General features: G+C 53.9%; 4 protein-coding genes across 4 annotated transcripts; all 4 read left to right on the top strand.

Annotated features, from left to right (window-relative positions):
- Positions 1–4,733: 4,733 nt before the first annotated feature.
- Positions 4,734–6,659, top strand: N7459_008081 (putative serine/threonine protein kinase; the record flags this gene model as incomplete). The annotated part of the gene is made up of 1 exon (XM_056947249.1): positions 4,734–6,659. One exon carries the CDS (start codon positions 4,734–4,736, stop codon positions 6,657–6,659), a length of 1,926 nt encoding a protein of 641 aa, XP_056796759.1.
- A 1,300-nt stretch (positions 6,660–7,959) lies between these two features.
- N7459_008080 (Sad1/UNC domain protein) lies at positions 7,960–10,554 on the top strand (the record flags this gene model as incomplete). Its single annotated transcript, XM_056947248.1, has 1 exon — positions 7,960–10,554. The coding sequence occupies one exon, from the start codon at positions 7,960–7,962 to the stop codon at positions 10,552–10,554; it is 2,595 nt and encodes an 864-aa protein (XP_056796758.1).
- Positions 10,555–11,203: 649 nt separating this feature from the next.
- On the top strand, positions 11,204–11,726 carry N7459_008079 (Spo12 family protein; the record flags this gene model as incomplete). The annotated part of the gene is made up of 3 exons (XM_056947247.1): positions 11,204–11,364; positions 11,425–11,514; positions 11,639–11,726. The coding sequence occupies 3 exons, from the start codon at positions 11,204–11,206 to the stop codon at positions 11,724–11,726; spliced, it is 339 nt and encodes a 112-aa protein (XP_056796757.1).
- An 807-nt stretch (positions 11,727–12,533) lies between these two features.
- N7459_008078 (uncharacterized protein) lies at positions 12,534–14,118 on the top strand (the record flags this gene model as incomplete). The annotated part of the gene is made up of 4 exons (XM_056947246.1): positions 12,534–12,608; positions 12,715–12,960; positions 13,040–13,252; positions 13,312–14,118. 4 exons carry the CDS (start codon positions 12,534–12,536, stop codon positions 14,116–14,118), a joined length of 1,341 nt encoding a protein of 446 aa, XP_056796756.1.
- Between the last annotated feature and the right edge of the window lie 4 nt (positions 14,119–14,122).

Here is a 14,122-nt window from a genome sequence, read left to right as displayed (position 1 = left end):
ATCCCTGGCTAATACGGCCATCAAAGGCAAGACAACAACTCTAGACAGCTACGCACGAAGAGTCCATGGGAGTACAGCCTTCACCCCTGGAATGTCTATCAGGAGACTCCAAGGCAGCCACAGGGCTTGCCAAGTGACGACCAGTGACAACAGCAGACCAAAAGCAAATACAACCACAGGCAACGATCTCCTTTCCTGCAGCGCGGGGTTGAGGTCGCAGCCGGAGAAAAAACAGACTAACTGGAGGCTGGGGTCATGGCATACAGGACATGGGACAAGGCACTGCTGTGCTCCGTCTGCGCGATGCTGCATTCGATGCTGCTGCAGGCCCCAGCCTAGGGGAGCCCTGTCATTTGTAGATTCGGGTCGTATGGAGGAGAGTGTAACGTATCTTATGACTACGGAGTACCTGGATGTATATATGCATGGGAAGTATGGAAATAAAACGATCACCCAAAAACAGGACGAAAGGATCTCCGCGTCGTCATCTACAGCCAACAAAATTGGGATTGTATGTCGATATTCGGATCCGTTCCTCGTTCGGAGCAGAATCCGGGGAAGTGGTGCGACCGGGCTGGTTTCACGCCATCGCTTGTCATTTGGGATCCTGTCTCGCCTGGCTTCGAAGTAACTCACTAACTAGTTAGTTAATGAGAGAGGAAGCTGGTGATCTCATCATTATCTCAGATGGCAGAGAGCGCCCCTCTCGCCCCCAAGTCTCTAGGGTATCTACACAGTACAAACAGTCATGGCCAGGACTAAACAGACTTCCATTATCGGTGGCCTGTGGCACATCCTTTCAAACGCTATTTCAAACGCAACCGACTCCGGAATGGCGATCGTGCGGGGTCGATAGGAGTGCGAAGGCCGAGGATTCTTAAACCACGGGCGTGTTGGTCTGCTATCTCGGCTGCTCTCGTCCTATCGCCAGGTGGCTTATCATCTTCACGCTCGCGGAGTCGTCTCGTTGACGTGTGTCTACGGAGTCGAGCCCGCCGCTTGCGGCGCCCCGATAAGGCGATACGGATCCGTTATCACGACTGCTGATGTTGCCATTATCAGCAGGTCCGATTTGTCCCGCGCTATCATGTCTCATCTATCATGTCAATCACGTTAATCACGTCTATCAGCTCGCCTGAGATGAGTATCAGTCTTGACTTGCGCGAAAGGACCCCAAATCCGCTCATCTCTCGGGCGCCACGGGGCACTCCCGACAAGGGACACGTTGCAGATGGGATCCCCGACGATCTTCATGAGGGCGCGGAACAATGGCCGGGATTGAATATACGTCCCCTTTGACACTGAAAGAGTGGGTGAATACCCTCGACGCGCGCGACGAAACATCTTGCCGGGCGCATCTCGGCGCATTGGAGAAATGGTATGGGCTCTTGCATCTTGGGGTCCGCATACCGTGCATGATACATGCGTGGCCTCCCAACTCAAAGGGACGAAACAGCATCTGCAGCAGCAGAGACACAAAGCTGTAGGGAGCCAACGGCGACAGTCGGTCATGGAGGGGGACATCCAACGCTGAGCCGTGCATCACGACGGTCGCTGGATGCCACCCCCTGCAATATATTGCGTAGCATGTTGCCATCATGCATGTCACACATGAGTAGAGTACTTTCGCCCAAGGAGGTACATATGATTGGTGTGAATGGGGGGGAGGTTGGGCTATGAGAGATCATTTTTGGGGACTCGAAGGAGCACCTCGTCGGACCGTAGCATGAATCAAGCCGAGCAAGTCGACGACGCTCGCGTGAGTGTACACCACGTCACGAGCATGTGTCCATCGTGCCACTCACGGCTTCGATCCGCTGCAAGGACAAACCTTGCAGGCCCTCGCAGGAGGCGGTCAGCTCGGGCGCCCTTCACCGCTGCCCTCGGGACGGAGACGAAAGCTATACTAGGGAGCTAGGTCTGCGTGGCTGTCCAAGAGCGGCTGGCAGTTGGGCGTCTTCGAAGCTGCCTCGGCGTCAATCCACCATGTTTCCGACTCGACGCCCATCTCCCTTTCCTGATGACCGTTGTGAGCACGCTCCACCCGATGGACCGAAGTACATACGTGTCTTTTCCCGTCAGGAGAGCGCGCTCCACTGGATCGGGATCATCAACATTGCCTGATAGACCGATCCGCTGGACCCCCGCAAAGCTCACAAATGGGTCTGACAATTGCTGTCTCAAGATCCCGCGCGCCAGACCTGTGGAGGAGGGGGTTGTAACAGGTTAGGACCAATGCCGGAGAGGCGTATATCCGTTCCCCCGGGACATTCTATGCCGTGATGGGCGCGTAGCTAGCCAGAGATTGGTCAGTACAGCTAGCTATATGTATTATTCCTCGATGAGGTATAGAACGTGAGGCTAGTCCAGGATAGTGAGCATCATTCTGGGGGCCAAGGGAGTGGCCCCAAACAGCATGGGTGGTCGAACTGTACCTGCGGAAGCAACATCCACACTTTGCACATCTTCCCAAGCATCAACCGGCAAAGAATCTCCGGGGGGACTCGGTGGCCAATCAGCGCAGATCACGCCATCCCAATGGCGTCATGCACGGTGGAAGTTAGTGCGTCGACAGCCCCTTCTGATTGGCCCTTGCCCCAGAATCTGCTGCGCAATCTGCCGCATGCAGTCTAGTGCGCCACCTTGATCGCGAGTCCAAAAGGCTGTGCAGGATTGCCCTGTCCCAAGTGACCTGGAGACCATTCTGGACTGCAGGTCCCGAGAGTTTCGAAAGTTTGTTTTTTCCCTTGTTTATCGGCGCTTGAGGAACTTTGGGACTGATGAGTGTACTAGGGCGAGCAGATCAATTTCAATCGCCATGAAGACGTCAGGCAACAATGGGGAATTCTGGATTTTTGACAATGACGGCTATACCCCACTTCGAAGGAGTGGTAGATTCCTGTCGAGGCAGGAGAACGGAGGAGCCGGGTGGTGACGCCGTCAAGGGTCAAGGAATGTCTGGAAGGTTCATGAACATTGGGGAGATTGCTAAGATTGCGTGGACGGGGCGTGTCCTGGTAATACCGGAAACGGAACAATACCGTTGAGTCCGGGGGGAACGAGACGGAAGGAGCAGGAGCCAAGGTCCTCTCGAGAGCAATTCAGTCCGTTCCAGTATCCACGTTGATCACGTTTAGAGGGTCGATCGCACGCGCCCACGAGGGCCATAACGGGACCCATACATGTACTCGTACGGTCATGGGGCGATCCCCCCTACACCAGCGGTAACAATCCCCTAATCAAATGTCTCGCCCATGATTCCCATCGTAAGGACGACGCCAGCGCCAGTAAGAATCAACCTCCCCCGCTCCACTCTGTGACTAACTTTAACGCCGACTCCTACCTCTACGCCCAAGTACTCCTATCTCCCCTGTACACCTTCCTCCCTCAATCTCCCCATCTCCCCATCACCCATCTCCCGTCTCCTTATCCTCCTTCCCATCTTCCCTCGTTCCCCGTGCTTTCCTACCTCCTCTCTTTCTCGTCACTTTCCCATCACCTCCTCTTCCTACATCTCCGTCCTCGTCTCCGCTTCCGCTACTCCGGGACGACGGCACTCTTTCCCCTGCGATTCATTGCCTTAAGACTCGCTGTCGCCATCCAAAGAGTGTTTGTCCCGGCGCGACCAACTTCCTCCGCTCAATCCTCCACTTGCTTCGAACGTCCACAATACCGAGAGTCTGCTTCAAAGACTCGTTGGCCGCAGTTAGTCGACCGCTACTGGATTGTGAATTCGCGAGCTTCCGCATCACCTTCGTCTTGCCAAATCTCCACGAAGGCTCGTGCGATCTATCATACGTGCCCAGCAGGTATCGCTAGCTGAGCTATTGAGAGTTCTCATATACCGGGAACCTGGTACTGCGTTTCCGACTCTTCCGACCCCTGGATTTGAAGGCGTACCTCCAGGATCCCGACAACTCTCCCCCTCTTCGGATCATCAAGCTTGGTCTACCACGCTTGCATCTAGATTCAATTCTCGATTCGGACGCCTTGTTCGAATCGACTATTTTATCAATCTATCTTTCGATTTGCCAACCGGTCCACCCATGACTCATTAATCGCCAATTTTTCCATTCTGAGTCACGGCCGCTCGCAACCTTGAACCCGGTGTTCACAGGCTTTTTGACGTCCTCTTTGCTATACTCTTTCCATCCAAGTTACGATATTACGCAGCGCTATCTCCCATTCAAACCATCTCGCCGCCTCTGGCCCACTCCTCAACTCTGTCCATTCCTTCGACACCTTCTTTCTCGTCCATTTCTTTCAGGCACTCGCCACCAGTCACAACGAAAACGACATAACAAATGAGCATATAACGGTCTTTACACATTTTCTTACAAGCGTCAATAAGCCTCCCGTTGCCCGGGTACATTCAGCTGCGCTTTGCGCCGACTCGCAATCCTCTTTTCCTTGTCTATCAACTTGTTCGTCCGGTATATTTTTATGAAATTTCGAAACCATCAGGATCTTGTCAACACCGCCCGATTACCGTTGCTCTGATTTTGTGACACCCTTACCATTGGGGTTACGCACTTGATCCTCTTTCTTCCTTTCTTGCCTATTAATCATCCATTAGCCTGGTTGCTGTTTGCGTCGTCACCTCCTGACACGTGCGAGTTTTTCCGAGCGTCTTATAGATTGTTCTTTCTGTTTACGCTTCATCATCGTTGGAGCCTCTGCTGCTCTCTTCTCTTCTTCATCTCTCTCCTCCATACGCGGACTATCGGTTCAACATGCCCAGCATGGAATGTCTCAAGAATGATTTCGTTGAGGGTCGACTCCTGGACGGTCGGTTCCTGACCGTGGCCCCGCTCAACCATGGGTCTTTTGGCATGGTGTTCCTCGCCACGGACACCAAGACCGGCCAAGATGTCGCTATCAAGTGCTTGACCAAAGCTGCATCCGATCCGTCTGTCTCCCATGCCGACGAGCGGTTCGAAGAGCTTGAGTGCCACCGTCGCTTTGGTTACCACCGCAACTTGGTCAACTTGATTCATTCTTTCGAGAGCCAGGCTCACATGTACCTTGTCTTGGAGTACTGTGCCAATGGCGATCTCTACGAAGCCATTCGTCTGAACCGGGGCCCGCTTGAGACGGAGCACGTGCGCGACTTCATGCTGCAACTTGTTGATGCGGTTGAACACATGCATTCCAAGGGTCTTTACCACCGTGACATCAAACCCGAGAATATCTTTTTGATGCAGGATGGGTCCATGAAGCTTGGTGACTTCGGTCTCGCTACTCGGGATCCGTGGTCCCATGAAGCGTGCGTTGGGAGTGATCGTTATATGGCTCCCGAGCAGTATGAGACATCCAGCGCGGGCTACTCGCCGGCCAAGGCAGACATCTGGTCCATTGGCATTTGCCTGTTGAACATCCTGTTTGCTCGCAATCCATTTGTGACACCCACGGAGTCTGACGTGCTTTTCGCGGACTATGTCCGTGACCGTCAGTCGCTGTTCGACATCTTTCCCAACATGTCTCAGGACACCTTTGAGATCCTGACCCATGCGTTGGCAATGGATCCCGAGAAGCGTTCCTTGTCGGATGTGCGGGAGGGTATCCTTCGGGCCATCTCCTTCACTACCGATGACGAGTCGCTGGATGAGTTTTGCACAGAGGATCGTGAGGTTGTCACTGCCAGTGCCAACCGTGAGCCTCTGCGCACTCCCTCCATCCAGAGCCCCCACATCAACCAGGGCGACTCTTTCCCGTGGGCCAAGGCCTTGCAGTCAAGTCCCCCGCAAGCCATCCGCCAGCTTTCTGTTATTCCTGACAACGAAAGTTATTCCGAGGATCTCTTTCCGCCGTCCGAGGCGGCAGCGACCTCATGGTTTTCAACCCACCAAACCCCATCCATGGCTTCCGTCTTGGATTCACACATGGGCGAGTCTTTGCGCTCGTTCAACCTCATCCCCAGACATAGGGGTTCATTCCTTCCTCGGTCCGATCCAGTCCCCATCACTGGATCCTTGCCCAGTCATGCAAGCAAGCCTCTGCCATCCTTGTCTATGGTGTTTGGAAAGAATGCCAATGAGCAGATCTCCAAGAGCTGGAGTGATCTCTGGGACGAGGAGGAGTCGGAGAATGAGGATCTTGCCCTCCAGCAACGCCGTGAGCAGAACTCTCGTAGCTGGAGTCAAGAGAGCCAGGATACCCGCTTGCCGGATACCCTGGCGGGATTGCGCGAGCTGGACTCCGCTCTACCCAAGGATGAACCCCATGCCCCCGTCACTCAACCCACCTCAACCCGTGTGACTCGCGCCAAGTCCCTGGACGCGGATAGTGATACCGGCACCAACAGTAGCACACCGCGTCCAGTCGTCCGACAACTGTCTCCGAAGAAGTCCAAGATGGACAAGTGGTCGGAACTTGGTGACAAGCGCCGCAATTTCAAGACCCGCGAGCTCTTTGGTCCGCAGAGAGCCTCCAACACCTGGCGTCGCGACTGGGGACTTGGGTCCTCTGGCTTCGATCACGGATCCAGAGCCAAGCGTGATTCACCCCAGTCCGATCGTCGCCGCCGGTTTTTCCTTGAGAACGACTGGCGGCGCGATGTTGAGGTCTTCAAGTCGTCACCTTCCAAGTTCTCCGCTTATGACGGCAGCATCGACGAAGATCTCGATCTCGTGGGTGGGTGGCACGACCTTCACCTGTAGCAACAGCACGTCACATCTTTCTTTCAATTCGTCAACCCCTGTTTTTGCCTTCCTTCGCAGTCGTTCGCGTCCCGTTGCATCATCATTCGACTCAGTTGGGAAAAAAGTTCAAAAAATTACCAACGATAAACTAATCTTGTTTCTTGTTTCGCGTCTATCTGTTTTCGGCTTTTGTTTGCTGGCTGTCTTTCGACTGCTCTCCAACCTTTCGCGGCGCCTTTTCCTTGGTGTCTGCGATGCTGCTCTCGGCTATTCTTTATTCAATTCTTGTTCTCTTTCTATTCTGTACTATACAAGCCGGGAGCAGCAGAGCACAGCCGGAGACATCCAGCACCAAAAAGACTAGATGGCGGAGAGGGATGTTCTGGGGAGGCATCTTTTGCATACGGACAAAACGACTTTGGGGGAAAAAAGCGGGTGGACGATTGATTGATTGGAGAAATGGCGTGGAGGTGAAGCAGAAACGCGGCCGTTTTCTCTTTGGCAGTGTACTGAACCCCGATTATGTGTACTGTAGCTAGCTGTGTGGGACAGTCGAAGGGAAAATTGATCACATCCCGTGAAGAATTCGCTCATCCTTATTGTAATCCGTTTCCAAACCAGCCAGTTGGAGTCCATAGCTGCTGGGTCTGCATAGGGCTGCTTCGCCGTTGCAGACGTTCTCCGGTGTGGGTCTGGAGATGCGGTGGCAGCCTGTCCCTGCATTCTGATACAACTCCAACTGCAAGTCCACTCTCACATAGGCATAATACGTGCTCCACGAACCTGAGAGCCATTCTGGAATTCTGGAAAGAAACAAAGAATAGTCTCTGGTTCATAGTCCGTAGTAGAGCAAGACTCCATCCAGCGAGAAGCGGTGAGGCAGGCGGTGACCCCAGTGAGGTCGCTGAGATGCCACCGATCCACTTCGCACCGTGCGAGCCCCGGCCTTTCTGTTCCAGCGTGATTCTCGTCAACTCACCGCAATTCCCTGGGCAAAAGGCACCTTCGGTACCCATCAGACGATTCCCCTCATACCCCTCTCTCCTCTGCTTCTCGCCGACAGCCGTTGTGAATCTTTCCGAGAGATAACGACCTAGATTCCGATTGGTCTTGCTACCGCAACGACGATGCGCATATCACAACGCTGTTGGATTTGATTTTCTGGATTGAAGATATCGGCCGGGTTAGCACCCTGGGACCACCCCGGTCTGCACCGCAAGCGCTCTTGGTGTTGCCGTGCCGTGTCGTGCCTGGTGGCTGGGATAAGCCAGGGAGTTATTGCACGACTGACTGCGGCTCCGGCTTCTGATCGCCCACTATGCTGCCTGTGGGACGGTCATTCACAGCCTTGATATGCTGTGCCTCGGTGCTTCTTGGCCTTTCCGGGAGTGTGCTGGGGAACGGTTCAGTCCAGGACACTGCACAGCCCGCCCACCGTCTAGCGATACCGGAGACAACATGCCCAGCCAAAAGTGCGAGGGAAATCGAGGCTGAATTGTTCCGCTACCCTATATGCTTTGAGGTTCGCCGGGGACCAGGTAAAGGGCTGCAGCCTGCCTCGACGGCACCCGGCTATGCCGCTGGAGATGATACAATAGCTACAGACTCTGCAGCCGCAGCGGAGGGAACACCGGATGCATCAATAGGAAATACGGAGCAGGAGCAAGATGCGGACTCTTTACTCGACAGCGCCAGTTTCCTTTCCTTTGAAGATTGGAAGAAACAGAACCTGGCCAAGGTTGGACAATCTGCCGAGAATGTTGGAGGAAGCAGACGCTCCGCTGCGGCGAGCAAAGAAGATCGACGGCGACCAGGCATCAACAATGCGCTGGACTCTCTGGGAGACGATGCGGAGATCGAGTTGGACTTTGGCGGGTTTGGTGCCGAGTCACCAGAGGCCAGTCCGACGGCCTGGGGCACGCCCATTCCGTCGCAGTATGTCGACCAGTCGGAAAAAGACACAGATGGCCATGTCCGCGGACAGGTTGTGCCACAGCCTGATGTCTCACGTCGCAAGGATGCTGGGACGACTTGCAAAGAGCGGTTCAACTATGCGTCATTTGATTGTGCGGCTACAGTGCTGAAGACAAATCCTGAGTGCAAGGGCTCATCGGCTGTGCTGGTTGAGAACAAGGACAGCTACATGCTAAATGAGTGCCGCGCTAATAATAAGTTTCTCATCCTGGAGCTGTGCGATGATATTCTCGTCGACACGGTCGTTCTCTCCAATTACGAGTTCTTCAGTTCTATCTTCCACACTTTCCGGGTCAGTGTTTCGGACCGATATCCTGCAAAGCCAGATCAGTGGAAAGAACTAGGAGTGTACGAAGCGCGCAATACCCGTGAAGTGCAGGCTTTTGCTGTTGAGAACTCCCTCATCTGGGCTCGGTATCTTCGTATTGAGTTCTTGACACACTATGGCCATGAGTTCTATTGCCCTGTTAGTCTCATCCGGGTTCATGGCACAACTATGATGGAAGAGTACAAGCATGACGAGAGCGTTAGTCGGGGCGAGGCTGAAATCGTCGAACCGATTGAAACTGCGGAGCAGCCCGGTGGTACTGAGGCAGTACCGGTGGAGTCTCCAACAGACGAGACAATGGCTGGTTTGACAGGCGGTCTTGACGCTGCTGGGATTTGCCTGAATCCTTTCACCGAAGTCGAGTCCCTTCTCTTGGGACTTTTCCATGAGACTGCCGAGATGTGTCATGTCGATGAAAGGCCGGCCGTGGAAACCGCGTCAGTGGGCACTACCACCACAGCTCATATTAAACAACCGTCGCATGTGAACTCAACACTCATATCCGAAGATAGTGTACCGCCGACTCAGTCTGGGCCATCTGTTCCACCCAAGGCTCCGGACGGCACTCGAAAGACAGGTGATAATACCAAGGCCGTGGTTACGACTCCCGATGCTTCAATTGTTGCTGCAGAGCAGACTCAGCAAAACTCCACAGTTGAAACTCCGGGCAAGTCTACTACCAACTCAAAAGAGAACCAGCAGAGCTCAGGCCCGGAGTCAACGAGATCTACGTCTACGCAGCCGTCACCTCCCAACCCCACTACCCAAGAATCATTCTTCAAATCCGTCCACAAGCGGCTGCAAATGCTAGAATCCAACTCCACTCTATCTCTCCTCTATATCGAGGAGCAATCTCGAATTCTTCGGGATGCTTTCAACAAAGTGGAGAAGCGCCAGCTCGCAAAAACGTCTACTTTTCTCGAGAACTTGAATATAACCGTCCTCAGTGAGCTCAAAGAATTCAGAGAGCAATATGACCACGTCTGGAAATCAGTCGCCTTTGAGTTTGAGCACCAACGTGTCCGATATCACCAAGAGGTACACGCCCTCAGTGCGCAACTGGGTGTCTTAGCCGATGAGCTTGTGTTCCAGAAACGCGTCACTGTCATACAGAGCATCATGGTTCTGGGCTGTTTTGCACTGGTAATCTTCTCGCGTGGATCTGTCGGCAACTATATGGAATTCCCCCGCGTTCAGAGGATGGTTGCTCGTTCCTATAGTCTGCGGTCCACGTCTCCGCTCTTTGCCTCTCCCTCCGCCAGTCCTGGTTCCACCCGCCCAGCTTCTTCATATCGTGAGAATCCCGGTCATCAGCGGAATCTGTCGGAGAGCTCTTCCTCGCAAGAGAGTGCTACCAGTCCGACCGTGGCCTACGTCCCACCGACTCCCACATCTGATATCTCACGAGAGATGGGGGATGAGAAGGCCGTTGAACCACGGTCGCCAGACTCGATGTCCGTACCAACTCTCGAGACGCCGCAGTTTCGATCTCAAAGCACCCCGCCCGTCTTTACTGGTCATACAACGGAACTCATGGGCGACGAAGGTGAAGACTATGCTTTGGCGTCTGAAGACTTGAAGCCATTGGACCAACGGCCCCCGACGTCATAAGCCTACTGTCGCGGATTCACCCACCCTGCATCTAGTGACGTATTGGCTGGTCCCAATCGCACGCATTCTATGCCCAGTTTCTATATGGTTCCGCACCGACGTGTATACCATATGAACCATTTGGTTATATGCATCCCATCCTTTTCATCTGTTTTACGATCTATTGGCGTTCCGGCAGACATGTATTTCCACTGGCGAGTGTATGATCCACGAGATAAGATTCCCACTGTTTATGTACCACGACCTGTACTATTATTCCAATAATGCATGCTCGGTCGAATTCTCAGTCTAACCTCTTCTCCCACTTCGTAGGAAGAAAATAACAACAACAATAACAAGCCTAGGCCGTCAAGAAGAATCCTGGAATGTCCTTGCGGGTGGCATCATACCCGCATTGAGACAGGGCTGTTGCCCGGCCAACAATCAAGCCGCACTTTTCCTCGCACCAACAACACGTTTTCTCTTATCCGATCTCCACGACTTTGATTCTCGATTCAAAGACTCTGCATCTCGCTGCTCCTTCCCAGATTTTGCCTTTGCTACAAAGAAAATCTAACGAGTGCTCCCGTGATTGATTCCAGCCACTCTGTCCACCCTCTTACTCTCTCAAACCCACCCAACTTCTTCCACACCCTCTTCCGCATCCGCAATGGACGCATCGACACAAGCACAGCCTCTGGCCGACCGCCCGACCAACACGCATCTTGCCAACGCCAACATGGGCGACAAGACAGACCTGAAGGCGGCCGATATCTCGTCAATGGAGTACCACCGACAGGTCCTGCAGGGAAAGCTGGAGAGCGGCGACAAGTGAGTGAATCCTAAAGTAATCACCAAGGAAAGGAAATAATAACCGTTCTGGTCTTCCAGGCAACCGACCGCGTATGTCTCTCCATCAGATGATATCATGAGCCCGTGCACCAAGAAGCTGAGTGACCTGAAGGGCAAGCGGTTCAAGAAGTAGGTTCACCGACTGTCCTTTCATCCATTGTTGTGAAGCTTCAAGCCCAGGTCTACGATAGCTCATCTCAAGGCTCTCGAATGACGCGAACCAAGTGCTAACGTGTCTTTATTGTGGCTACAGCGCCGGCAAGCCCCAGTCTCTCTTCGCAAAGCTCGGCAAGAAGAGCTACGAGCAATCATCTGCAGAGCAGGGTCGGTCCACCGACTAGATTGAGCTCCCGGCGAGAGTTCATTTGCATTTCGCTTCATGAAAAGAGACCAGGCACTCCGTGTCTGGGATCATCTTCGGTCCATATATCGTCCTCGGCTAACTTGTATTTGCGCCCGCTACATGACGCGCTGGACGCCCTGCTGTATGGGGTCAATACAACAAATGCTTTCCTGGACTCAGTTGGACTGGGATTTTGTGTGGATTACCTATCATAGCCGCTCTATCTCTTTATCTGTACCTTTCTTAAGGTTGTTTCCTTTTGTGATGACCCGCAATGCCTTTTTCTCCTGTGTCATTTGTTTCTTGTCCTTGGTGTGTTTTATCATTGGGTTTCAGGGATATGGTCTCTACTTTCTTTTGTGTCTTTTTGGTAATTTTCCCTATCAAGGAACTGGGATAGGTGCAATTGGATGACTGGTGCCAAGTCCATTGTTGGCAGTGTATCTTATACTGGTTGTACTTAGATCGGGGATCTGGCCGAGGTAGAGCGGCTAGTGTTACGTACTCTGTAGACATCCCAGTCCGTCTGCCCACATTTAGCAGCCGAAAAAAATTACCAATTTGATTCATAGACAGCTCAAAGAAATCAAGTTTGTCCATTGACTCATTAGATCTTTGTAATACTTGGTGTTGCTGACTCTCCATAGTAAGAGCGCTGCTGGACCGAGGCAAAACCCGCTGTGCTCGGCTTCTCCACACCGCGCGGGCTTCTCCGCAATTTCCAATGGCCGCGACCTTATATTCAGCTTGCAGCTGCATCTTCTCGAATGTCTCTCCCTCCCCTGCCATTCTTTAAAGACCCACCATGTCTGCCTCAACTCGTATCCCGCCCATCGCTCAGCCCTTCGTGAGCGATCGGGCTAAGAAGACCCTCGATTTGGTATGCGTCCAATCTCCACTGCGTTTCGGCTACCGTGCGCCCCGTCTGGATACGGTCGATTATCTCTTGCATCACATCGCTGACAAAGGCATTCTATCATGTATAGGTCGAGGAGTTTGTCGAAAAAGACTGCATCCCCGCTGACGCCGTCTTCAACGCTCAGCTTGGCGAGGGCGAGAAGCGATGGCAGACTACGCCGGTCGTGCTAGAGGGTTTGAAAGACAAGGCCAAGAAGCTCGGTCTGTGGAACATGTTCCTACCCAAGAACCACTTCAGCCAGGGCGCTGGCTTCAGCAACCTTGAGTATGGTCTCATGGCTGAGTTGCTGGGGAAGAGCAAGATTGCCTCAGAGGTGGGTTCTATCCGCGATCTCGAGACGAGGTAGTTCGGGCTCTGAAGGCTGACGATGCATGCTATCCGTGACGTTGCAGGCTACGAATAATGCCGCGCCAGACACCGGCAATATGGAGGTGCTGGCCAAGTACGGCAACGACGCCCAGAAGCAGCAGTGGCTTGTGCCGTTGCTGGAGGGTAAGATCCGGTCTGCGTTCCTGATGACAGAGCCGGATGTTGCGTCGAGCGATGCGACCAATATCGAGCTCAATATCCGCCGCGAGGGCAATGAATATGTCTTGAACGGTTCCGTGCGTCTTTCCCCGTCCTCTCTCCTCCACTACTACTCCATACTAATATCCCTCGACAGAAATGGTGGTCCTCCGGCGCCGGTGACCCCCGCTGTGCCGTCTACCTGGTAATGGGCAAATCCGACCCCAACAACCGCGACACCTACCGCCAGCAGTCCGTCGTGCTCGTGCCAGCCGGCCTACCGGGCATCACAGTGCACCGCATGCTGCACGTCTACGGGTACGACGACGCGCCCCACGGCCACGGCCACATCACCTTCACCAACGTGCGCGTGCCCGTCGCCAACATGGTCCTCGGCGAAGGCCGCGGCTTCGAGATCATCCAGGGCCGACTGGGCCCCGGGCGCATCCACCACGCGATGCGCACGATCGGCGCCGCCGAGAAGGCGCTCGAGTGGCTGATCGCGCGCGTCAACGACGAGCGCAAGCAGACGTTCGGCCAGCCGCTGTCCGCGCACGGCGTGATCCTGGAGTGGATTGCCAAGTCGCGGATTGAGGTTGACGCTGCGCGTCTGGTTGTGCTGAACGCCGCTATCAAGATCGACCAGGGAGATGCCAAGTCTGCGCTGAAGGAGATTGCGCAGGCCAAGGTGCTCGTGCCCCAGACTGCTTTGACGATCATCGACCGGGCTGTACAGGCGTATGGTGCTGCTGGTGTCTGCCAGGATACTCCGTTGGCGTACTTGTGGGCTGGGATTCGGACACTGCGCATTGCGGATGGTCCGGATGAGGTTCACCTGCAACAGCTTGGTCGGAGAGAAAACCGGGCTCGCAGGGATGCCGTGAATGCCAAGCTCAAGTGGCAGCGCGAGGAGTCGGATCGCTTGCTTATTGCTTCTGGATTCAAGGCCAAGAGCCATCTGTGAATCT

The sequence above is a fragment of the Penicillium hispanicum genome, assembly GCF_028827665.1.
Source record: "Penicillium hispanicum strain IBT 35686 chromosome Unknown utg000007l_segment0_segment0, whole genome shotgun sequence".
In the NCBI taxonomy this organism is placed as follows: Eukaryota; Fungi; Ascomycota; class Eurotiomycetes; order Eurotiales; family Aspergillaceae; genus Penicillium; species Penicillium hispanicum.
This window is presented reverse-complemented; position numbering and strand designations above follow the sequence as displayed.